Raw genomic sequence first — 26,951 nt, 5'->3', positions numbered from 1 at the left:
TAAGTACTCATAAACAGAATGTGCACCGATCTGTCCTGCAAACTGCATGGTCACAGACTGGAAGGTAACCCTTTTTACTATTAACAATCTAATAATTCCATTAAAGCAACAGCATAAAATATCAGAAAATATCTATTGAACTGAATGTTCCAAATTCAAGAAACTGACACTACCCGGGACTGAATTTGTTACTTTCCAACTTCCAAAAAACAGTACAATGATAAATATAGTAAGAATGCTATGGCAGTGCAGTGTAGAGAAACTTAGTCTGGTTTCAAACCACGTTTTTGCATTACAGTTCCCGTATCAGGTTTTTGATTAAAAAAAAAACTGATTCCTCAAAACCTGACTAAACTGTATCAAAATGCGTGTGCAAATTTTAATCCGTATACGGTTAAAAACCATATACGGTTTGAAGAATGATGTCCAGTTGCATCTGTTTTTTAAGAAACAAAACGTATACGTTTTTAACTTTTCATTCCATTATGAATAAAGTTTCACTTATTTGATTGAAATTCTAAGAAAAAAAAACTGTGAAAAGTCAAAAAGCATATGGTGAAAACCGGGTGGAACCGTACGCAGATACGGTTCTGTACGGTTCCCATTGGCTCCCATGTTACAAAAAAACATTTAAGTTTCAATACGGTTTTTCACCCAGCCCAAAAATAATGGTAGGCTACGGTTTTGAGTATGGGAAAAAAACTGACTAAACCCTACAGGATGCAAAATGGACACAACCTGATGCATCTTTTGGTATACAGTTTTAAATGGAGAGTCAATGCATTTGGGTTTCAATATGGTTCCATACGGTTTTCAAATTGAAAACGTATACGGGAACTGTATTGCAAAAACATGGTGTGAACCCAGCCTTAACCTGGCGTTGGTTCTTAAGTTAAATGACATTGTAACCGACCCCACCTGTTATTTAGTCAGATTAACCAACCAAGTCATAAACTACATGATTACATATTTCCATATGGATAACTGCTTAGAATGAAGGGACTCTTTTCTTAGCTGGTAGAGACATTTATAGGCGAGACAAGGGCCACATCACTATTTCCTCTGTGGGCAACTTGGAGCTCTTGTTATAGCAAATTGTGACATGAAGCCGTATATGACATTCACAGAATAAGGAGGAAGCAATCCATAAAAAGTTTCCAATAGAATAAACCAAAACAAATGAAACATGTAGACAGAAGAATTGTTTAGGAGTCACTAAAAAGTACTAGCTGATTCATAGGGGTTCATAGAAGTTGCCCCATTTGCCCCTGATGACAGAGAGGTATTTATTTGGTAATCAATAACACATAACAGCTCCAGTCATTTAAGAATAGAATTGGCAAAGATCAGAAGACAAATACAATTAGGCTACACATTCACACTACATGTTGGGACAAAACAGAACATTTATTCACCAATATCTAAGGCACTGGACACAAGTTACACCCCAACATGACTTCACTGAATGTTTTACCAGTGCATTTACCATTACTCTCTTAGGCTGTAATGATATCATCAGATCACAGACATCTATTGTTTGGACATCATGAAATTTACCGTGAGGCCCTTTCACACTGCCGGTATGTCCAGTCAAATACAGTCGTCAAACTCACTTTTTTTTTGCAGTTTGACGGGCGTAATTTTGATGGGTCATAACGGCCAATAACGGGTCCCGATGGACCCCATTATAGTCAATGGGGTCCTTCGAGCGCCATTATTTTCGGAGAGAATAGTCAAAAAGAAAAAGACAGTGCAAGCACTATATTTTTCTCTGGCTATTCTTGATCCTAAAATAACGGGCTCCACACTGACAGAGACAACCGGCAGTGTGAATGTAGCCTAAGATCTGTACAAACAAACAGCATATTGTGACACATTGCATGGCACACCAGAGACTTCCAATTATAGACATGATACAACCATGAACTATTGCACTGTAATAAAGAGGGACATTAAAGAAATATCATCTCACAGAAACTATTGGCAAATAATAGCTGGATGATAACACATTAAAAGCACAGTGAACACCCTTTATTACAGCAGATAGGATAATTCCAAAACCTAAGGGTGTAGTCCCTCGAGAGAGTATTTAGTGCTTTCTTATTATAGACTGTTAATTATTGAAGTTAAATTGGTTATGTCATTAATTATTTCCATACAACAAAGATCTAAAAGGCTATTAATAGCTGTGGTGTTAAAGTAACTGCATAGATTCTAGCATAGAAAATATTTTTCCCACTTCTGCTCCTGGGAACAGGCTCAGAGTAAAATCATACCGAATATCGTTTTTTGTCTTTCTTTACGATAAGAATTTTTCATATACCGCAATACGGATCAGGAGGCTGCTGCAGGCGCGGGAAGTCAGGCACTATGCCTGCGGGTCCCACAAATCTCGCAGCAGCCTTAGACTTGGCAGCAGCACCAGCAGCAGACTCAGTGGCAGCCCACAGTCCGATTACATTCACCAATCACTCACCAGGGTGGGGCTGCTGCTCCTCCTAATTGTCTCCTCCCACTGCCATAGTGCCGCCATTCCTTCCCCCGCTCAGCCTGCCCTGCCATCTTCAGCTGCCAATGCCGGCGCCCGGGCCCCTTTCAGTAGGTAAAAATTAAAATCTTCTAGAGCACACTGGCTGTGCGCTATGCTTCGACACCGGCGGTCAGCGATCCTCCCAGTGTGATCTTTCCATCTGCGTCTGCAGTCTGCTCTGCTATACACATGGGGGTATGTGCAGAGAAGACTGCAGACAGAGCATTGCACCCTAGTGTCTTTTACAGACCTTAGGGTGCAATGCTCTGCATGTGTATAGCAGTGTGTGTGTGTAAATTTCTATACAGGTGGGGGTACATGCAGAGCATTGCACCGTAGTCTGTACTTCAGACAAGGGTGAAATGCTCTGCACTTTCCCCCACCTGTATAGGAATGTACATACACACATGGAGGTAATGTGCAGACTGCAGAGCATTTCACCGTAGGGTCTTCTACAGACCCTAGGGTGCAATGCTCTGCAGTATGCACAAACCCTATGGGAGCTATAACAAAAAGTAAAAAAGTGTAATAAAAGTGTTAAAACATTTTTTTTTTAAACTCCCTCCCATTTACCTCTTCCTTAATAAAAGCTAAAATCCCCCCTTTCCCATTTTTTTTTTACTAAAATAATGTAAAAAATTAAATAATAAAGTATGTGGTATAGTGCTGGGCAGTACACCGATTCATACTGAATACCGGTGTGTTTTTTTCTTTACAATATGAATTTTTCACATACCGCAATACTGTTTCCATAGCAACCAACTCCACACAGTGTCTCTGGGAAGTGTAGTCCGAGCCACACTAAACTAACTGTGAGGAGCTGGGAGGGGTACCACAACTCCCAGCGGGGACGTGACTTCCGGGCGGGCGTGGGAAAATCGAGCAGAACTGCGGAGACATGGAGGAGAGTTACCGGACGGCCTGACCAAGACCCTGGTACCATGGTGAGGACCACCTGACACTATAATGAGGACCCCCCTGAAATACCGTTAAATACAATGAAACCGCCGTAACTTAGAAAAATATTGTGGGATATATTTTTGTTCATACCGCCAAGCACAAGTGACAGCATAGAGCCCTGTTACTTGCTCCGCTTTTTTTTAGCTATAATGCCATGCTTCTGCAGAAACAAAAAACTAAAGGAAAAGCGCTCCTAGTTTGATAACGTTAAATCCAATATAATGTTTAACTTTCTACATCTTCATATGCTCAGGGAGATGTGTGTTGCATTTCTAAAGGTGTATGTCATTGGTGAAAACCCGACCTGGATAGATAAGCTGATGCAATTCTCGCCGAACTGTAAGCCAAAATTTTCCACATTTAATGCCTGTTTGAGAGATGAGAGACAAACATCTAATCCGTTGTACTTGAGGTCCTGGGAGGAGGAGTTGGGGCGCAGGTTCACGGACCAAGAGAGGAAATCTATTCTAACTAGCTCCCATGGCTTCTCTAGGTGCGTCAAGCTACAAGAAGGTCATTATAAATTAGTAGCCAGATGTATAGGACGCCCGAGTTAATATATCATTGGGGTCTGAGTGCCTCCCCTGCGTGCTGGAGATGCCATGGGGGCGTGGGCTCTCTGTCTCACATCTGGTGGTCATGCCCCAGGATAACGTCTTACTGGAGTGAAGTGAATCTCATCATAGATAAGGTTGTGGGATGGCATGTCCCTCTCTCACCAGAGGTGGTTCTCTTGGGCTTATCGACTAAGGATTGCACCCTGTCAAAGAGATCTCTGATTGCACACCTGCTAACTGCAGCCAAGGCATTAGTTCCACTTCATTGGTTAGATGAAACACCTCCTACAGTTCAACAGTGGATTTCTAAGGTCTCCCAGTTGTGTAGAATGGAGGAGCTCTCCAGTTGGAGTGATCGCTCCCATGACAGATACTGGAGTATATGGGCTCCTTGGCTGGGCTTTCGTGATGCTGACACTGCTCCCCCTCTCTCGCACCAGACATCGCAACAGGGTTCTAGCCACTGACCCCATGGACAATTCCCCCCCCTTCCCCCTTTCCACCTCCTCACCCACGACCAAAAACCTTGTATCTATTCTTTATCCTCCACTTGTCTCTCTCTCTTCCTATTTTCTCTTTCTTCTGCCTCCCACCTTGGAGAAATCCTTCACCTTTTCATTTCTCCTCTTCCTTTTTCTTTTTCTCCTTCAGTACTCTGGCACATTATGCTCATCTTCATTGACCCTATTATGTTCAGTACCATGCTCCTATTACAGTTCCACCTAATTAAATGGGCTCCTAGGTGACATCACCTCGTACTTATAAGATGCTTATAGGCATGACTGACCTTCTGCTTTATGTATAACATAGGTAGATGTTTGCCAATACTTCACTTGATTGAGTTGTTTTATGGATTTTACAATGATACATCAACACTTCATATTACACTTGTATGTTCTGTTGTATTGCAATATTCGAAAATAAAGAATTGAAAAAAAAAATCCAATATAATGTTTAGAAGCAAAACTGCTCACCGAAGTGAGTTGTACTACGACCAAGTACAACTATGGTGTAGGCTGTAGGAAATTGACCCTCGACGGGTGAAGTTAGGCAGCCGTTCCTGGCAACACAGGTAAAGCACTCACAAGAGGATCCCTCCAAGGAACAGCACAGGAATCAAACCGGCGATCACAGACTTCAATTGCAAAAATGTTCTTTATTTCCCAGCATGCCGGGAAATAAAGAACATTTTTGCAATTGAAGTCTGAGCGCCGGTTTGATTCCTGTGCTGTTCCTTGGAGGGATCCTCTTGTGAATGCTTCTGCAGAGGCTTTGTACCTTACCTGACAAGCAGAAAGCAGTTTCATTTGACCGCTCTACACTGAAAAGAGGGTCACTACGCACATAGCTTTAAAACCACCTGTTGTTCAAAATGTATAGCAAAGGAAACATCATAATACTTCATTAGATTTCTTTTTTAAGTTTAAAGATTAAAATACAAAATATGTTTATGATTTGACACCATGTTTAACCCCTTAAAGGCCAGGCCCATTTTGGACTTAAGGACCAGAGCGTTTTTTGCACATCTGACTACTGTCACTTTAACCCCTTAACGACTTAGCCCTTTTTCACCTTAAGGACTCGGCCATTTTTTGCAATTCTGACCACTGTCACTTTAAACATTAATAACTCTGGAATGCTTTTACTTATCATTCTGATTCCGAGATAGTTTTTTCGTGACATATTCTACTTTAACATAGTGGTAAAATTTTATGGTAACTTGCATCCTTTCTTGGTGAAAAATCCCAAAATTTTATGGAAAAAAATGAAAATTTTGCTTTTTTCTAACTTTGAAGCTCTCTCATTGTAAGGAAAATTGATATTCAAAATCATTTTTTTTTGTTTCATATATACAATATGTCTACTTTATGTTTGCATCATAACATTTATGAGTTTTTACTTTTGGAAGACACCAGAGGGCTTCAAAGTTCAGCAGCATTTTTCCAATTTTTCAAAAAATTTTCAAACTCTATATTTTTCAGGGACCAATTCAGTTTTGAAGTGGATTTGAAGGCTCTTCATATTAGAAATACCCCATAAATGACCCCATCATAAAAACTACACCCACCAAAGTATTCAAAATGACATTCAGTCAGTGTTTTAACCCTTTAGGTGTTTCACAGGAATAGCAGCAAAGTGAAGGAGAAAATTCACAATCTTCATTATTTACACTCGCATGTTCTTGTAGACCCAATTTTAGAATTTTTGCAAGTGGTAAAAGGAGAAAATTTCTACTTGCTTTTGTAGCCCAATTTCTCTCGAGTAAGGACATACCTCATATGTCTATGTAAAGTGTTCGGCGGGCGCAGTAGAGGGCTCAGAAGGGAAGGAGCGACAAGGGGATTTTGGAAAGAACATTTTTCTGAAATGGTTTTTGGGGGGCATGTCACCTTTAGGAAGCCCCTAGGGTGTCAAAACAGCAAAAACAAACAAACACATGGCATACCATTTTGGAAACTAGACCCCTCGGTGAATGTAACATGGGATAAAGTGAGCATTAATACCCCACAGGTGTTTCATGACTTTTGCAAATGTAAAAAAAATAATAAAAATTTTTTGTTTTCCTAAAAAAACATTTTTCAAAAGGGTAATAGCAGAAAATACCCCCCAAAATTTGAAGCCCAATTTTTCCCGATTCAGAAAACACCCCATATGGGGGTGAAAAGTGCTCTGCTGGCGCTCTACAAGTCTCAGCACAGAAGAGTTCCATTTGGCTTTTTGGAATTTTTACCCAAAATGCTTGGTTTCCCAAAAATTTTTAATTTTTACAAAGGGTTAAAGCAGAAAATATCCCCTAAAATTTGAAGCCCAATTTCTCCCGATTCAGAAAACACCCCATATGGGGGTGAAAAGTGCTCTGCTGGCGCACTACAGGTCTCAGAAGAGAAGGAGTCACATTTGGCTTTTTGGAAGCAAATTTTGCTCTGGGGGAATGCCGCATTTAGGAAGCTCCTATGGTGCCAGGACAGCAAAAAAAAAAAAACACATGGCATACCATTTTGGAAACTAGACCCCTTGGGGAACGTAACAAGGGGTAAAGTGAACCTTAATACCCCACAGGGGCTTCACGACTTTTGCATATGTAAAAAAAAACTTAAAATTTTTACCTAAAATGCTTGGTTTCCCAAAATTTTTATAAAAGGTTAAAGCAGAAAATACCCCCCAAAATTTGAAGCCCAATTTCTCCTGATTCAGAAAACACCCCACATGGGGGTGAAAAGTGCTCTGCTGGCGCACTACAGGTCTCAGAAGAGAAGGAATCACATTTGGCTTTTTGGAAGCAAATTTTGCTCTGGGGGCATGCCGCATTTAGGAAGCCCCTATGGTGCCAGGACAGCAAAAAAAACACACATGGCATACCATTTTTTAAACTAGACCCCTCGGGGAACGTAACAGTGTTACAGTGAGTACTTACACCTCACAGATTTTTTGAACAGTGGGCCGTAAAAGTGAAAAATTTGATTTTTTTGCACTATATTGATAGTGTTACCCCAAATGTTTCATTTTCACATTGGGTAATAGGGCAAAAGTTTGTAGAACTATTTTGTCTGAGAAAAAAAATACCCCATATGTGGATGTAAAATACATCCACATATGGGGTAACGTGCTGGTCGGCGCACAACAAGGCTCAGAAGTCATAGAGGTCACTTTGTATTTGTGGCCTATGGCATATCAGTAGCTGACGGTTACATACATTCCGAGGAAAATAAAAAAAAAATTTAACACCCATATGTGGCACCATTACAGAAAGTACCCACCCTGAGGAATGGGTATAGGGGTGAAGAGGACATTTTGAACTCACAGGTGTTTCCTAAATTTATTTTCCAGGAATGGATGAAGGGTAGATTTTGAAAATTGCAATTTTCAACCTATGCTCTGCTTTATTTTTCTGGGAACAACTAACATGTGACTCCGAATTGTCGCCTGGAAATACGACAGAGCTCAGCGAGAACTCTTCGCATTTGAGGCGGATGTTTGTTACGGACCTAACAGTTACATACACTCAGAGGAAAATACAAGAAAGGAACACCCACATGTGAGCCTATTACAAACAGTACACCCCCTAGGGAAGGTGTATAGGGTGAAGTGGAGATTTGGAACAGACGGGTGTTCCCTTCATTTATTTTCCAGGAATGGATGAAGTGTACTATGGGGGGGAAGAAAATTGCAATTTTAATACTGATATGCCAATTATTTTCCCAGAATGATGACCCAGAGTACAGCCAAAAGTAAAAATGATGCCCGCCCCAAACCCTATACTCTGAATCATCATTCTGGGAAGGGGATGTGTGGGGCCGTCCCTATTCTGTTACCTCAAATGCGGGAGAGAGAGCGTTGCGCATTTGATGCAACTGCAAACCTCCAATGCTATTGACTCTGTGTCCCATGACCCATTTTTAAGGGGGAAGAAAAAAAAGATATTGGGGGTATTGGGAAAGATGTTTTGGGTTTGATTAATTTTTTTTTGGGAGGGGCAGAAAACGCTCTGCGGGCCATTTCCCTACTCTAATGGGGATACGGGTGTGTGTGTGGGGGGGGGGGGGGGACTTTATTTGTGTATGTGCTGTGTCTGGTGTGGTGCGAGACTACCCCCCTAACCTAACTAAACTAACCAGCCCTAACCGAAATATAAAATAAAAAGGGGATTTTTTTTTTTTTTTTTTTAAAGGGGGACTTCTAGCGCAAAAAAGCCCTGCGCCAAGAAAAAGCTTTATCTAATCAGTGGTGTGCGCACTGATTAGCGCTTGTGGCGGCAGGGGGCGCAGAAGTCAGTGGGGGTCCGGCCACTCAGCCCAGAACAGTGGCTGGTGGCTTGTACACAGACCCCCACACAAAAAACCCGGAAAAAAAAAAGAAAAGCTTAACCCCGAAAAAATGCACCCACCTGAACCCAAAAAAAAACACTGATCAGTGATAAATCACTGACAGTGGTGGGACAGGCTGCACACACAGGTACGGTCCGTCCACACAGTACACGCCTGCTACTGGTGGCATGGACCGCCTATGGGTGCAAAAAAAAAAAAAAAAAAAAACACGTTAACAGAAAAAGTGCCTGTACCAATAAAAAAAAAAAAAAACGCTGACCAGTGATAAATCACTGACAGCGGTGAGGCACGCCGCGCACACAGGTACGGTACGGCCACACAGTACACGCCTGCTACTGGTGGCACGGACCGCCTATGGGTGCAAAAAAATGCTAGAAAACGCGAAAAAAAAGCGCCAGCACCACAAAAAAATAAAACGCTGATCAGTACTACGGGACTGATCAGCGGCGGGTGGGCTTTAACAAACGGTGGCGGACCGCTCTTTTATGACTAAGAGACACACGGTTAGGAAAAAAAAAAAAAAGATCTGCGCCCCCCAAAAAAGGCTGGCGGCAGACCGCAGCGACCCAGCAGGGCCGGGGTCACGCAGCTAAAGGTGCTACGGACCCACGGACACCCACTGAGGTACACCAAAAAAAAAAAGGACTTTTTTTTTTAACCCTAACCTTTCCCTACCTAATCTAAAGCTAACCCTGGGGGATTTCTGTGCCAAGGGGCCACAGAAAGGGGGCAAGGGGCACTTTTTTCACACTGAGGGGATGGTGGCAGCACGGGGCTCCGTCCTGCTCGCCAGACCTGAGTGGAATGGTGGGCAGAACGGAGCAACATGCTCCTTAGCCCCCACCATCCCCTCCCATTACACTGTGATTGGTGTGGCCACTTTGGCCACCCAATCACAACTGTACTGAGCGGGGTGGCAACAATGCCAGCCCCCAGTACAGTAAGGATGATGATTGGTGGTGTATATGACACCACCATTCATCATCTTTATCCGGGTCACAGGGTCACACGTGACCCTGATGACCCGGAACCGCTGCAGAACGCCGGTTTATACTTAACGGCGTCCTGCAGCGATCGCCGCCATAAGAGGTCCTCCGGACCTCCTCCGGCACACTGCCGGGATGTCTGCTGAATGAAATCAGCAGACATCCGGCTCCGATCCCCGCCCGGCGAGCGGCGGGGAACGGAATCGCAGCGCATCGCTGATCTGAATTGTCCTTAAGGACTCTGAAGTGAAGACGTATGAGAACGTCATGAGTCCTTAAGGGGTTAAGGACCAAGCCCATTTTCACCTTAAGGACCAGGCCAATTTTATTTTAGCGTTTTCGGTTTTTCCTCCTCGCCTTCTAAAATCCATAACTCTTTTATATTTCCATCTACAGACCCATTTAAGGGCTTGTTTTTTGCGTGACCAATTGTACTTTGTAATGAAACCTCACATTTTACCATAAAATATTTTTAAGGAAGAAATTTAAATAAAAATCTAAAAATTTTTGTACAAAATCAGTAATCTAAAATCGCCCTATTTTGACCACCTATAACTTTTTCATTTTTTAGTATATAGGGCGGTATGAGGGCTCATTTTTTGCGCAGTCATCTGTACTTTTTTTTAGATACCACATTTGCATATAAAACTTTTAGATCTTTTTTTTTTTTTTATAAAATGTGACAAAAAAAAAAAGCTGCATTTTTGGACTTTTTTAACGTTTACGCCATTCACCGTACGGGATCATTAACATTATATTTTGATAGTTCGGACATTTACGCACGTGGCGATTCCAAATATGTTTATTTATTTTTTTTTAATTACGCTTTTTGGGGGTAAAATGGGAAAGACAGACAATTTTCATTTCTATTGGGGGAGGGGATTTTTCGCTTTTTGTTTACTTTTTATTTTGACATTTTCAACTTTTTTATTTTCTTATTTTTTTACATTTTTTATGTCCCCATAGGGGACTATCTATAGCAATCCTTTGATTGCTAATAATGTGCAGTGCTATGTATAGGACACAGCACTGCTCAGCATTATCGGTGATCATCTGCTCTGGTCTGCTCGATCTCAGACCAGAGCAAAAGACCCCGGGAGACTGCCGGAGCCAGGTGAGGGGACCTCCGGCCGCCATACTATATGATCGGATCACCGCGGCAGCGCTGCGGGCGATCCAATCATCCATTCAAAGTACCGCAATCTGTATTGATCACGGTATCTGAGGGGTTAATGGTGGACATCCGCACGGTCGCGGATGTCGGCCATTACGGGCGGGTCCCCGGCTGCTGCTAGCAGCCGGAACCTGCCGTGTATGACGCGAGCACAGTTCTGATGCTCGAGGTCATACACAAGACGTAAATGTACGTACTGGTTTGGGAAGTCCCGCCAAACCAGGACGTACATTTACGTCCGTGGTCGTTAAGGGGTTAAGCATTAATAACTCTGGAATGCTTTTACCTTTCATTCTGATTCAGAGACATATTCTACTTTATGACATATTCTACATATTCGTGACATATTCTACTTTATGTTAGTGGTAAAATTTAATCGATACTTGCATCATTTCTTGGTGAAAAATTTCAAAATTTTATGAAAAAATAAAAATGTTTGCATTTTTTGAACTCTGAAGCTCTCTGCTTATAAGGAAAATAGACTTTCCAAATAAATTATATTTTGATTCACATATACAATATGTCTACTTTATATTTGCATCATAAAGTTGACATGTTTTTAATTCTGGAAGACATCAGAGGGCTTCAAAGTTCAGCAGCAATTTTCAAATTTTTCACAAAATTTTCTAAATCTGAATTTTTCATGGACCAGTTCGGGTTTGAAGTGGATTTGAAGGGCCTTTATATTAGAAATACCCCCCAAATGACCCCATTATAAAAAACTGCACCCCTCAAAGTATTCAAAATGACATTCATTAAGTGAGTTTACCCTTTAGGTCTTTCACAGGAATAGCAAAGTGAAGGAGAAAATCTTCATTTTTTACATTCGCATGTTCTTGTTTTTGAATTTTTACAAAGTGTAAAAGGAGAAAAATCCTCTCAAAAATTGGAACCCAATTTCTCTCGAGTAAGGAAATACCTCATATGTGTATGTCAAGTGTTTGGTGGGCGCAGTAGAGGGCTCAGAAGGGAAGGAGTGACTGGGATTTTGGAGAGTGAGTTTCTCTGAAATGGTATTTGGGGGGCACGTCACATTTAGGAAGTCCCTATGGTGCTAGAACAGCAGATAACGCCCACATGGCGTACCATTTTGGAAACTACACCCCTCAAGGCACGTAACAAGGGGTCCAGTGAGCCTTAACACCCCACACGTGTTTGACGACTTTTCGTTAAAGTCGGATGTGTAAATGAAAAAAAAAAAAAAATTTCACTAAAGTGCAGTTTTTTTTCCCACATTTACCATTTTTACAAAGGGTAATGGGAGAAAATGCCCCCCAAAATTTGTAGTCCCATCTCTTCTGACTATGGAAATACTGCATGTTAGGAAGTAAAATGCTCTGCAGTTATACTACAATGTAGGGATCGACCGATATTGATTTTTTTAGGGCCAATACCTATAATCTGTGGACTTTAAGGCCGATAGCCGATAACTTATACCGATATTCTGGTATAAGTTATCGGCTATTTCACCACACCCCCCTGGCGCTTTTTTTTGGCGTTTATGTCAGAACCGCTCTAACGATCAGCCACCCCTGTGCAAATCACCTCAAATGTACATGGCACTCTCACTCCTGAGCCTTGTTGTGCGCCCGCAGAGCATTTTACGTCCACATATGGGGTATTTCCGTGCTCAGGAGAAACCGCGTTACAAATTTTGTAGGTCTTTTTTTCCTTTTACCTCTTGTGAAAATGAAAACTATGGGGCAACATGAGCATGATAGTGTAAAAAAATGTAAAACATTTTTTACAATGACATGCTGGAGTAGACCCCAACTTTACCTTTTCATAAGAAGTAAAAGGAGAAAAAAAGAACCCCAAAATTTGTTAGGCAATTTCTCTCGAGTACGAAAATACCCCATATGTGACCCTAAACTGTTGCCTTGAAATGAGAGATTTGCATAGGGACGGACCCGGATGCAAGTATTAGAATTGCCTCCAATACCAAAATGACCCAAGTGTTTCCCAAACAGGGTGCCTCCAGCTGTTGCAAAACTCCCAGCATGCCTGACCGACAATACTGGGAGTTGTTGTTTTGCAACAGCTGGAGGCTCCATTTTGGAAACCTTGCCGTACCAGGCAGTTTTTAACTGTGTAGGGGTATATACGGATAAAGTTTTTTACCCTTTATTTTGTATAGTGTTTTTAGGGTACATTCACACGTCGAGGTTTCACTGTGAGTTTCCCGCTGGGAGTTTGAGCTTCAGCGGAAAATTTGCTGCATCTCAAACTTGCAGTGAGAAACTCACTGTAAAACCTGACCATGTTAATGTACCCTGTACATTCACATGGGGGGATGGGGCAAACCTCCAGCTGCTGCAAAACTACAACTTCCAGCATGCCCTTTGGTTGTCCATGCATGCTGGGGGTTGTAGTTATGCAACAGCTGGAGGCACACTGGTTGCAAAACACTGGGAGCCTGTTATTTAACTCAGTGTTTCGCAACCAGTGTGCCTTATCCTGTTGCAAAACTACAACTCTCAGCATGCACTTACAGCCAAAAGGCATGCTGGGACTTGAAGTTATGCAACAGCTGGAGGCACACTATTGCAACTCCCAGCATGCCCCTTGGTAGTTTGTGCATGCTGTGGGTTGTAGTTATGCAACAGCTGGAGGTACACTTTTTCATAGAAAAAACGTGCCTCCAGCTGTTGTATAACTACAACCCCAGCATGCACAAACTATCAAAAGTTATGCTGGGAGCTGTAGCTATGCCTTCTGCTGTTGCATAACAACAACTCCCAGCATGCCCTTCAGGACAATCGTGAGGTGGCACCAGTGCCACCTCACTCCTGCTGCTAAAAGATGGCACCTATCACCCTTTTTTTCCGGGTCACCAGGGACCAGATTTACCCAGAATAGCCACAAAATGTCGAATTGATCGGTGATTTGCCGCAACAATTTGCCGACATGGGGACCGCCCAGGGGTTTGCACGGGGTGCCTGCTGAATGATTTCAGCAGGCATGCTGGTCCGGTCCCCATTTGGCGAGCGGCAGTGACCGGAATTCCAACGGGCAAACAGGTACGCCCTGTGTCCTTAAGTACCAGGACATCAGGGCGCCCTTATGGAGTTTAAAAAAAAAATTGTTTTATTTACCTCTTATCTGACCCTAAGGCAACATGTTAAACTGGTTTAAGAATTAAGGATTAACTAAAGTCTCGATTTTGCAGTGAGAAAGTTTCCAATTAAAAAAATGAAAACAACAGCCTCTGTTATGTAAGCCCTGCATTCTTGATACTTAGCCTGCTTAACAGACAAAAACCATCTACAACCAGTCCACATAACATACCAAGCTAGTCTGACAAGACCTTTGTACTTAACCATTAGGTCCGGCATGGTATGCAGCTATGAAACACTCATTCAGCTGTCATTCACATGCCATCAGAAGTATCGATCTAACATTATTTACTTAAAATAAAACAGCAAAGTGCACAGTTCTAGACAACACAATGCCACTTATACCCGAGAGGTTTTATACAATAAGTTTTATATACAGTCATGGCTGTAATTGTTGGCACCCCTGAAATTTTTCAAGAAAATGAAGTATTTCTCACAGAAAAGGATTGCAGTAACACATGTTTTGCTATACACATGTTTATTCTATTTGTGTGTATTGGAACTAAACCAAAAAAAGGGAGGAAAAAGAGCGAATTGGACATAATGACACACCAAACTCCCAAAATGTTTAATATTTGGTTGCACACCCTTTGGAAAAAATTACTGAAATCAGTCGCTTCCTATAACCATCAATAAGCTTCTTACACCTCTCAGCCAGAATGTTGGACCATTCTTCCTTTGCACACTGCTCCAGGTCTCTCTTATTGGAAGGTGCCTTTTCCCAACTGCAATTTTAAGTTCTCTCCACAGGTGTTCAATGGGATTTAGATCTGGACTCATTGCTGGCCACTTCAGAACTCTCCAGTGCTTTGTTGCCATCCATTTCTGGGTGCTTTCTGACATATGTTTGTGGTCATTGGAAGACCCAAGATCTTGGACACATAACCAGCTTTCTGACACTGGTCTGTACAGTGCGTCCCAAAATCCATTGGTAATCCTCAGAATTCATGAAGCCTTGCACACATTCACGGCACCCAGTACCAGAGGCAGCAAAACAACCCCAAAACATCATTGAACCTCCACCATATTTCACTGTAGGTAAAGTGTTCTTTTCTTTGTAGACATCATTCCGTTTTCGGTAAACAGTAGAATGATGTGATTTACCAAGAGGCTCTATCTTGGTCTCATCTGTCCACAAGACATTTTCCCAAAAGGATTTTGGTTTACTCAAGTTCATTTTGGCAAAATGTAGCCTTGCTTTTCTATGTCTCTGTGTCACCAGTGGGGTCCTCCTGGGTCTCCTTCCATAGAGTTTCATTTAATTTAAATGTCGACGGATAGTTTGCGCTGACACTGATGCTCCCTAAGCCTGCAGGACAGCTTGAATATCTTTGGAACTTGTTTGGGGCAGCTTATCCACCATACGGACTATACTGCGCTGACACCTTTCAAAAATGTTTATTTTCCGTCCACGCCCAAGGAGATGAGCTACAGTGCCATGGGTTGTAAACTTCTTGATAATGTGGCGCACTGTGGACAAAGGCAAATCTGGATCTCTGGAGATGGACTTGGTACCTTCAGATTGTTGATATTTTTCCACAATTTTGGTTCTCTTGTCCTCTTTCTGTTGTCCATGCTTAGTGTGGACCACACAGACAAACAATGCAAAGACTAAGTGAACTTCTCTCCCTTTTATCTGCTTTCAGGTGATTTTTTTTTTTTTTATCGTCCACACTTGTTCCTTGCCCCACGTGAGTTTAACCCCTTAAGGACGCAGGGTATTTCCGTTTTTGCACTTTCAGTTTTTCCTCCTTACTTTTAAAAATCATAACTCTTTCAATTCTGCACCTAAAAATCCATATGACGGCTTATTTTTTTTGCGCCACCAATTCTACTTTGTAATGACATGTCATTTTACCCAAAAATCGACAGGGAAACAAAAAAAAAATCATTGTGCGACAAAATTGAAGAAAAAACACCATTTTGTAAGTTTGGGGGGCTTCAGTTTCTACGCAGTACATTTTTAGGTAAAAATGACACTTTCTGTTTATTCTGTAGGTCCATACCAGTGTTTCCCAAACGCAGTCCTCAAGCACCCCAACAGGTCATGTTTTCTTGATTTCCTTAGTCTTTCACAGGTGATATAACTGGTGATGCCTGATTCACTGACCATAATTATATCACCTGTGAAAGACTAAGGAAATTGAGATTATTATTTTTACATGTACAGGGCGGTATGAGGGGCTAATTTTTTGCGCTGTGATCTGAAGTTTTTAGCGGTACCATTTTTGTATTGATTGGACTTTTTGATCCCTTTTTATTCATTTTTTCATGATCTAAAAAGTGACCAAAAATACGCTATTTTGGACTTTGGAATTTTTTCGAGCATACGCCATTGACCGTGCAGTTTAATTAATATATTTTTATAGTTCGGACATTTACGCACGCGACTATACCACATGTTTATTTTTATTATGGTTACATATTTTTTATATGGAATTTGGGAAAAGGGGGGTGATTTATACTAAAAAGGAAGGGGTTAATGTGTGTGTTTTTATATTTTTACACTTTCAGGAGGAATCATTAGATTCCTCATACAGATCAATGTGGTTTAATAAATAGCAAAACATGTGTTACTGCAATCCTTTTCTGTGAGAAAAATTTCAGGGGTGCCAACATTTACGGCCATGACTGTATATTGTATCACTAATGGTTTGTGTAACATTAAAAATGCCTTGTATCAGATATCCAGTCATGACAAACATTCTGTCACAATATCGAAGCAGACACTCCCAAATGAATCACCTGCAATTACAAGACAGCTTATAATACACATATCACAAATTACAATTTCCTGAAGAAAGCAGATCCCTGTAACCAACTTTTTCACAGTCACTATTGTTTTCATAGCCCACCTTTGCTACTGTAACATTTACGTAAGTCCCATATAAAGCTGATCAGGTATGTACAATACTGTAGGAACCTACAATCCTTGTCTAGGCTCAAAACTGGAAAAACAAAGTAGACTGGACAAGTTGGATTCTTTCTGCTCAGTTGTAGTATTTCTGAGATGAACATCCCGGCATCACTATAGAAGGAGAATCATGTTATTAAAGGGATACTCTGCCCCTAGACATCTTATCCCCTATCCAAAAGGATAGGGGATAAGATGTTTGATGTCCTGCCGCTGGAACCCTCGTGATCTCTCCAGCAGCACCAGTGTCATCTGCTGCATGGAGAGAATGCCCCTCCCATAGACTTGCATTGAGGGGGCGGGGCGTGACATCACGAGGGTGCAGGGCCATGACATCACAATGCCCCAGCCCCTGTATCTAAAAAAAATATTTTTTTATGGTGCGTTAGAATGGTTATCTTCAAGAAAAACAGGAATAAATATACAGCTTTGCAACAGTGATAGGGTTCCGCTCCCCAATTTCTCTAACATGGAATCAGTAATGGATTCGGAAGGCTCAAGAGTGACTAAACATACCCAGTAATCTGTATGGGCTCATGGCTAGCACAGATCTACTGGCACAGCGGGCATTCATAGGGCACCACTTTTCAATGTAGCCCAACAGTCCCAGACATTCACACTGCTCACACAAAGTATCAGCGGCCGTTGACATAACACAGCTGTGTACACTCTTGGGCTTGGTTTTCACGTTATGGTTTTCTGAAGATCCCACTAGCAATCAGATTAATATAATTGTCAACGATTGAATTTATATTGTATATATAGGAGTTATTTTAGTGATTTAAAACACTGATCACGTTCTCATTCACTCCAGTTACTCCCAGACAGCGATGCCTATATTGTTGTCTAAAATTTTACTTTGTCAGACGATTCATTGTGGTTCACAAGTACATAATCTGATTATGTGTGCATGAACATACCCTAAAGAGCGTATTCACACATACAGTATCCTGTGTAGATTTAATGCTGTGTTTAGTCTATAAGTTTACATTGAAATCTGTAGCTTCAAATATAGGCAGTATACAGTACATGTGAATACACGTGCATGTTTTCTGCAGCAGATTTAGCTTCAGCAGATTCTGCTGCCCATTGACTTCTATGGGTAGCAAAATCTGCTACAGCATATTTGCTGCAGAAAATACGCACCTATGGGTACGTTCACACGTACGCAGATTTGATGCGCAGGATTTGATGCACAGGATTTGATGCACAGGATTTTCTGCTGCAGATTTCAATGTAAACTAAATGACTGAGCACAATTTCTAATCTACAGTTACAAATCCTGTGCATCAAATCTGTGCAATATCCTGTATGTGTGAACATACCCTAAAGGAGTATCCCAAATAGTTTTTGTAAAAATGTGCGAAGGTTGTTACAACACAAAAAAAAAAGTCCTATAATTACCTTCCTTGCTCTTAAAAAACTAAGATAAAAATGGATGGATGGATAGAAAGAAAAAGTGTAGTTGTGCTCATGCCGGGGCATAAATAAACAATGCCATCTATGCAGCCCTAAAGTTCACATACAGACAGTACATGCAGTGTACTCAGGACGTGCTTAAACTTTGCCGACAAGCTATGAAACATTTCATCCCTGACTAAAGCCTTGTTTCCCTGCATACCAGAAACCACACCGTGTGTTATGGGCACCACACAGGGCGCTCTGTAGGGCTGCTGTAGGAAATACATTTCACCTTTTAACCCTTTATGGACCAAAGTGATCCCGGACTTTAGGATCCAGCCAATTGTTTACACCTCCTCATCTAGTACTGCTAATATTTTTACCGTTCAGTCCGTTTAAGTAGAAACACGGTCAGAAGGATTATAATGAACATTTAGTTTAAAAGACATCTGCATAAATAGTAACAGGAAGTATTTACTTTAAAAGACGCTTCGGGCATTGTATGGTTGCCTAGGAAACCAGATGGCCCACATCTCATATTGTCACCCCAAATATTGGTTGGAGCAGCAATCTTAACTGGAGCTACATTTTAAGCACCAGCAACGCAGTGATAAAAATGTTATGTTTGTGACTTGAGAATGAGTTTGTTGTAATGATGTAGAACAGGCATAGCCACTGCCGATGTTTTGGTCTACATTTCCCATGATGATTTTGCAGCATTTTGGCTTTAAGAGCATAATGGGAGATGTAGTGCAAAACATCGGCAGTGCCAAAGGTTGCCCATGCCTGATGTGGAATATAAGTAGTTATTTACACTGCTCTAACTATTGTATGTAGGAACACATAATGAATGTACTTGTCAGTTTAGGATAATGTATTCATCAAGGGGGTGTGGTCAAACATACACACTTTAATGGGCACTGTAACAATTAAAAACTTTTTAAATGTTATACATCTTGGCAAAAGAGTAAAAGAAGAACTCAGACACAATTTTTTTTCTCAAATTACCTGCTTGTTTAACCCCTTAACGACACCGGACGTAAATGTACGTCCTGATTTGCTGGTACTTGGCGCACCAGGACGTACATTTACATCCTGTGTATGACCGCGAGTATCAGAGTGGTGCTCGCATCATACACGGCAGGTATGAAAAAATGTAAAAATGAAAAGAGTCCGTATTTCCCATTTTACCCTCCAAAAAGTGTAAAAAAAAATAATTTTTTATAAACATATTTGGTATCGTTGCGTGCGTAAATGTCCGAACTATCAAAATATGTTAATTATCCCGTACGGTGAATGGCGTAAACATTAAAAAAAAGTCCAAAAATGCTGCGTTTTTGTCACATTTTATTCCAAAAAAAAAAGATTAAAAAATGATCTAAAAGTTTTATATATGCAAATGTGGTATCGATAAAAAGTACAGATGACGGCGCCAAAAATTAGCCCTCATACTATATACAGAAATATGAAAAAGTTATAGTTGGTCAAAATAGGGCAATTTTAGATTAATGATTTTGTACAAAAATATAAAAGTACTGTATTTATCGGCGTATAACACGCATTTTTTAGGCTAAAATTTTTAGCCTAAAGTCTATCTGCGTGTTATACGCCGATAAGCCACTGCAGTTCAATGATTTAAAGTGGGCGCTTTAAATCAATGAACTGCAGCGGCTTTTGCAGGTGCAGAGACCTGCCGTTACTGCAGGCTTCTCTGCCCCTGCCTGTCCTGGGGTCTAGAGCCCTGCTGCCGGCCCTTCTCTCCCCCTGCTATCGGCGCCGTTGCCCCTTCTCTCCCCCTGGCTATCGGTGCCGCTGCCCCATTGCCGGCGCCGATAGCCAGGGGGAGAGAAGGGGCAACGGCACCCATTGCCGGCGCCGCTGCCCTGTTGCCTCCCCCATCCCTGGTTGTATAATTACCTGTTGCCGGGGTCAGGTTTGCGCTGCTTCTGGCCTCCGGTGTGGCGTCCCCTGCATCGTTGCTATGCGCTGCAAGACGCAATGACGATTGACGTTACTCGTCATTGCGCCGCGCAGCACATAGCAACGATGCCACACTGGAGGCCAGAAGCAGCGCGGACCCGACCCCGGCAACAGGTAATTATACAACCGGGGATGGGGGAGGCAACGGGGCAGTGGTGCCAGCAATGGGTGCTGCTGTCCCTTCTCTCCTCCTGGCTATCGGCGCTGCTGCCCCATTGCCTGGGCCGCTTCTCTCCCCCTGGCTATCGGTGCCGGCAATGGGGCAGCGGCCCCGATAGCCAGGGGGAGAGAAGGGGCAGCGGCGCCGATAGCAGGGGGAGAGAAGCGATGGCGATAGTCAGGGGGAGAGAAGGGGCAGCGGCGCCGATAGCAGGGGGAGAGAAGCGGCGGCAGCAGGGCTCTAGAACCCAGGAAAGGCAGGGGGAGAGAAGCTCTAGATCCCAGGAAAGGCAGGGGGAGAGAAGCGGGCAACGACGGCCTCTCTCCCCCTGCCTTTCCTGGGGGCTTTCTGCGGGGTCAGAAACAGTGTATCGGGGTATACACATGCACACACGCACACTCATTTTACCAAGGATATATGGGTAAAAAACTTTTTTTAACCTAAATATCCTTGGTAAAATGAGGGTGCGCGTTATAGGCCGGTGCGTGGTATACCCCGATAAATACGGTATCTAGCCATGGATATCATTTTAATCGTATTGACCCACAGAATAAAGAACACATGTCATTTTTACCATAAAATTTACAGTGTGAAAACGAAACCCTCCAAAACGTGCAAAATTGTGGTTTTCATTAAAATTTCCTCCCTAAAAAAGAAAAAAAATAAATAAAAAAATGTTCGGGTTCGCCATACGTTATGGTAAAATGAAAGGTTTCACTACAAAGTACAATTGGTCAAGCAAAAAACAAGCCCTTATATGGGTCTGTAAATGGAAATATAAAAGAGTTATGGATTTTAGAAGGCGAGGAGGAAAAAACGAAAACGCAAAAAAAAATTGGCCTGGTCCTTAAGGGGTTAAAGAAATAATCAGGACTTACCCTGCCACTGCTCCCCCCAGTGCCTCCAGCAATCCTCTTCCTGGTTGCCGGTGGTCGATCCGTCACACTACGGCTCAGCTAATTGCTGGTCACAGCGATGTCCTGCTTCTGCTTCGCTGGGCGGTGGTGTGACGTATTCGGCACCTTCACCAGGAAGGATACATCACACTGTCAGCCTTTCGGTGGCCGGGGTGAGACATCGCTGCGGCCGACAATAAGCTGAGCCGCAGTGTGATGGATCGGCCACCGGCAACCAGGAAGAGGATAGCTGTGGAGGTTCACTTTTATAAACTTTTTTTTTTTAGTCTCCATTAGGGGGCTATACCATGCAATCTTTTGATTTCATACACTGCTAAATGCTAGGCCATAGCATTGATCAGTGTTATCAGTGCTCTGTTGCTCTAGCCTGCTGAAGCTTCCTGGAGCAGCGGAGGACCCATCAGAGGGCGAAGGTAAGGGCCCACCCGTCGTCCACTCAGCTGAATGGGACATCATAATTTTACTGTGATGGTCCCCTGATCAGCTCCGCTGAGCTGCCAGGATCATTTCACTTTGATTTTAGACGATGCAATCAACTTTAATCGCAACGTCTAAAGGATTAATGCTGGCATCTGCCTGATCGACAATGCCTGGCATTACCCGTGGGTCCTGGCTGCTGATAGCAGTCGAGACCCACCGGGTTTGAAGCGTGCTCAGCTCGTGAGCGTGTTTGAAACACAGATAATGGGACCAGGTAATACAGGTACACCCTTGGTTCTTAAGGTGTTAATATCCTTTATAAAAATGTTATCTCCTTTTTATAAAAAAAACTAGGCTTATTTAAAAAAAAAAAAACACTAGGGTTCCTCATGCCAACTGGTAATCCTCTGTGCTCACCGCTATCCTATCAGACTGTAGCATGAACTGAGCAGACTCAGGGAGGAACTGAACACATGGTAAGTGAGGATGGGCTCACTTATAAGCATTATCTTTTTTCTGTGATTTGACAGGTATGCTTTTCTTAAGCATTCCATCTTCATGACCTACTGCTTCACAGGGTAGAGCATTTACATGGACAAGGAATATATTCTTAGTTCCTCTACATACAAGTGCCATGTCCATAGCCACATCCTCAATGTCAATTTTAAAAACAAAATTAAGCATCTATGAGATACACATAAATAATGTAAAGTTTGGAAACTGAGCATGTTTGGAGCCCGATAAAACCAATGCTTTGCAATGATAGTACCATGCTACTAACAATACCTGTGTTATTCTAAAAACAGAGACTGCCAATGTTTCTTTAGCACTTTACTTACAGCATAGTTAGCATGAATATACTGAGTACTATCATAATCCCATAAATGCCAGGGGATATGACCAGCTGTAGTGAAATGAAAATGAGTGTGAATGCCTGCTGCCTGGATAGCACTGTCTGTAGTGGTTACAAACCCTATTTACTATCTAAAGTTCATGCCAAATGTCCTCTTTGTAAATATCCAGAAAGGAATGATTACTTTTATCAATAAATAATTGTTTTAAAAACTACAAACCCCATGTACAAAAGACTTCTCACAGCTACATTGAGTCACCTTGTGTACTTCTTTCTAGCGTACAGCAATACTTCATTTACACATCATCTCTTTAGAACATTACCTAATACAAATCATATGCTGGAGAAGAAAAGGCTTACCTTGCTGCAATATAGCATCCAAAGCTCGCATAGTCTCTCCTTGGATGCCATTCTGTGACCTTCACTTCACACTTTCACAAATATAGTTCAAAACCAGTCCATCTGCATTGTGTAGTGTTTCATCCTTAGTAGTTTACATTTAGGTTGCCGGTGATGCACTCCCACCAAACAAACAAAATGAGCACAGAGGCGAGTTCCCTGCTAATCAGACCAGCACAAAACCAGCTTAACAGGACTTGGACATGCTTAGTAAGGCTGCACTTCTTTTAGTGACAACACACTAGTTCCCTAAGTAAGGGACTTGAAGGATGATATACGAAGTGCTGGTAATTTGAACACCTTCAAAGTGGTATTAATGTTATTTCTTACAGTGCAAAAGTCCTTCATTAGCTTTACTACTAGGTGATCTCACATCCATTATCCAGCAATGACGATCTTGGCACACACATCAGGAAGTTCTGTTATCATTATGTTGTGAAGAGTAAGAAAGACACTCAGCTGCTGATCCACCTAGGAAGAAAGACAATGGTAAATGTTATTCAGTATAGAATAAAAGGTTTCTGATCTCTGCACAATCATAGAGGTTGTAAATCGTTCCATAACTGCATCAGTTCACACACAACATAATAGCTACAAACTATGGAGTAATATGAACAGTTTAGTGGCAAGCTTGTATACATTAAAGTAATATGTGTAAAGCCCTTAAATCTAATCTCTGCAGGGGATCTATCTTCAGACATGCCATGATGGCTTAACGGCAGCTTTAATATGCCCACCTGGCAGAGAGGGTGAGGGCTCTGGTGCATTTAGGTGTAGGTGTACCACACTGTTAAACGCTGTGCCTTATAAAAAAAAATTGCAATTCTGAATTATGTATTTGGCCTAACAGCCTTTATTAGATTTTAATGTTTCAGCTACTAAAAAATTGCATGGCCAAAAAGAAAGCCATGGTAACACTACACATGGTACTCTGACCTATTCTCATGGAAAAAAAAAAATGTTAAATACTACTCCTTTTTGTTATATATAAACTAATAATGTAGTTTACAGGGACCCCAAACTTGTGTATCTAATTTACACATGATATTCAGCTCTTGAATACAATCTCTTGTTCTCTGAAATCAGCCATTTCATGGTGGGGGGAGGAGCTTTCTGCAACATCTTCAATGTGGTAATGATACTATTCAATAATTATAAATAAAATAATTAAACAAATAACATTGTAGTCTTAACCCCTTCAGGACTGAGCATATTTTGTTTAGTTTTTTTGCATTTTTGTTTTTTTCCTTCTGGCCTTTTAAGAGGCATAACCTTTATTTTCCCACCTACAGAGCCATATGAAGGCTTTTTTTTGGCACAGCCAATTGCACTTTGTAATGACACCTTTCATTTTACCATAAAATGTATGTGGTAACTATAAAGAATAAATAAATAAATATTTGGGGGGGGGGGGGGGGGATGTTGGGGGTGGAAGAGGGAAGAGTAAAAAAAATAAAAATAAACATTTTGCGATCTTGCTACTTTTGGGGGGGGGAGGTTGTTTTAACAGAATGCACTTCATAACTGACATGTTATCTTTATTCTGTGGGTCAACACATTTAAAACGATACCCGTATTTAATTTTTTTTTATTACTGTACTACTTTAAAAAAAAATAATAATAATAATAATATGTATGTTTTAAATTCTTACCACTATAACATATTTTTCCATGTATTTTGCTACTTGATCAGTATTATTATTTTTTTTATAACTTTGTTTATTAATTTTACAATTCTATAATAAGGAATGACAATAATGACCAATAAGCAAGGTCAACAACTTAGGTCAACTCCCCTACCACCACTCCACACAAACACACATACTCATCCAGATGAAAAACAGTACATAAAGTAAAATAAATAGAGAAAGAAAGAGGAAACACTAGAATAAATAGGGCAAAAGAAAGAAGAACCAAAGAAGAGGATACTCGGTCTCGTTAAGTTTTCTCTGCCATGCTACAGAGCCGGATTCCCGCTTCGTCCCACACCATCTGAAAGGCATAAGGGGAGCTTGGCAGTACCATTCAAACAAAGGCCTCAATCTGGGACCTATCATAGTGAGCAACCATAAACTTCCGCCATTTCTTTCCCTATGCCTCTCCATGTCCAGTCTGTCGACCTCCAGGAAGGACTTCAACTCCTCAACCATGTCAGCCACTACCAGCATACGGGGTTGGATCCATTCTCTGAGAAGGATACATTTCGCCACTAACAGGATAGCATAAAGGAAGCGAGGAACACCATGTAGCCCAGCTGTTGCAGCTACCTCAGGGTCGACACACTGGAAAAGAAGAGCTTGAGGGGTTATGGGGACCTTTACTTTCCAGTACCTAGCAATATAAGCCACTATTCCACCCATAACATCTGAGTCATTAGCTCTAACCTTGGCCCAACCTTCCAAGATCTTGTCTCGTACTTCCCCATCCTGTAAAATAGATTTCCATTTGGCAAACACCTCCCGCCTGGATACCTTAAGGGAATAACCTGCTAAAACATCTGTAAAGGTATGACAATGTCACCTTCCAGGGTTGAGGACCTACGACATCCTCAAAGCGAGAGGGGGACACCTCAGAAGAAGGGTCGCGGAGGCACAACCTGCAGAAGGAGAGAAGTTGAGAAACCTGAAGGAAATGAGAGGGCGGCAAGGAGAAGTTTGTTAGCAATTCCTGTGGGTGAAACCAGCGTTTCTCCTCTGCATGTATAAGCTGTTTCGCTACTTGAATCCCTCTCAGGCGCCAACTCTCAAACGACTTTCACGTCCCTGAGGGAATTCAGGATGTCCCCAGAGGTCAAGGCTTCCGGACAGCAAGAAGGGAAGGCAAAAAGCTTTGCGGACTGCTTTCCAGGTCAAAACAGTATCTCTAATAATTAAAGAGGCAAGGAATGCGGGTGTGAAGACAAGCTGAGAGCTTCCATGGGAAGACCAGATCAGCTTCAGTGTCATAGTTAGAGTGAAAACTAGATTCACGGAGCCAGCCCATGTGTCTGAAGATGCAGGCCAAGTTATAACAGCAAATGTTGGGAAATCCAACTCCACCTAATTTCTGAAGTGCAATCCTGGGGTGGCCCATATAAAATGAGTAAATGCAGAATTAAGCACCTGTACAGCCTTATGCTTCAGAAGAAGGGGTAGGGTCTGCAAATGATACAATAGCCTCGGAAAGCTTATCATCTTGAAAAGGTGGCATCTCCCTAGAAAGGAGAGAAAGATTGGACCAGCGTATCAACTCATCATTGATCTGTCTAAATAGGGGAGGGTAATTGAGGGTATACAAGGAGGACAGTGTCTTGCCTATGTTAATCCCTAAGTATGTAATGTATAGTTTAACCCCTTAAGGGGTTACCGTACCGGTACGTCCTTGGTCCTGCTCTCCTGATATAACGCGGGGTTACATAGTAACCCCGCGTCATATCACGGCGGGCCCGGCGTCATAGTGAAGCCGGGACTCGCCTCTAATAGAGCGCAGCGCCGATTGCGGTGCCGCGCGCTATTAACCCTTTAGCCGCGCGCTCAGAGCTGAGCCGCGCGGCTAAAAGTGAAAGTGGACGGCTAGCTCAGTCGGGCTGTTCGGGATAGCCGCGGCTAATCGCGGCATCCCGAACAGCTGACAGGACAGCGGGAGGGCCCCTACCTGCCTCCTCGCTGTCCGATCGCCGAATGACTGCTCAGTGCCTGAGATCCAGGCATGAGCAGTCATGCGGCAGAATCGTTGATCCCTGGTTTCTTATGAGAAACCAGTGATCAATGATGAAGATC

The 26,951-nt window shown here is 42.1% G+C and overlaps 1 protein-coding gene across 3 annotated transcripts in view; it reads right to left on the bottom strand.

Annotated features, from left to right (window-relative positions):
* The window catches only part of NBEAL1 (neurobeachin like 1), a 273,447-nt gene that overhangs the window by 215,567 nt on the left and 30,929 nt on the right, over nt 1-26,951 (bottom strand). For all 3 annotated transcript variants that reach the window (XM_056534118.1, XM_056534117.1, XM_056534119.1), the window contains exon 2: nt 23,155-23,664. In XM_056534118.1, coding sequence (XP_056390093.1) covers nt 23,155-23,205 — 51 coding nt within the window. In that variant the 5' untranslated portion in view covers nt 23,206-23,664. The remainder of the gene's footprint in view (nt 1-23,154; nt 23,665-26,951) is intronic.

This window comes from Hyla sarda, chromosome 8 (assembly GCF_029499605.1).
Source record: "Hyla sarda isolate aHylSar1 chromosome 8, aHylSar1.hap1, whole genome shotgun sequence".
NCBI classification, from domain to species: Eukaryota; Metazoa; Chordata; class Amphibia; order Anura; family Hylidae; genus Hyla; species Hyla sarda.
Note: the sequence above shows the minus strand (reverse complement) of the source record. Positions and strands in the feature narration are given on the sequence as shown.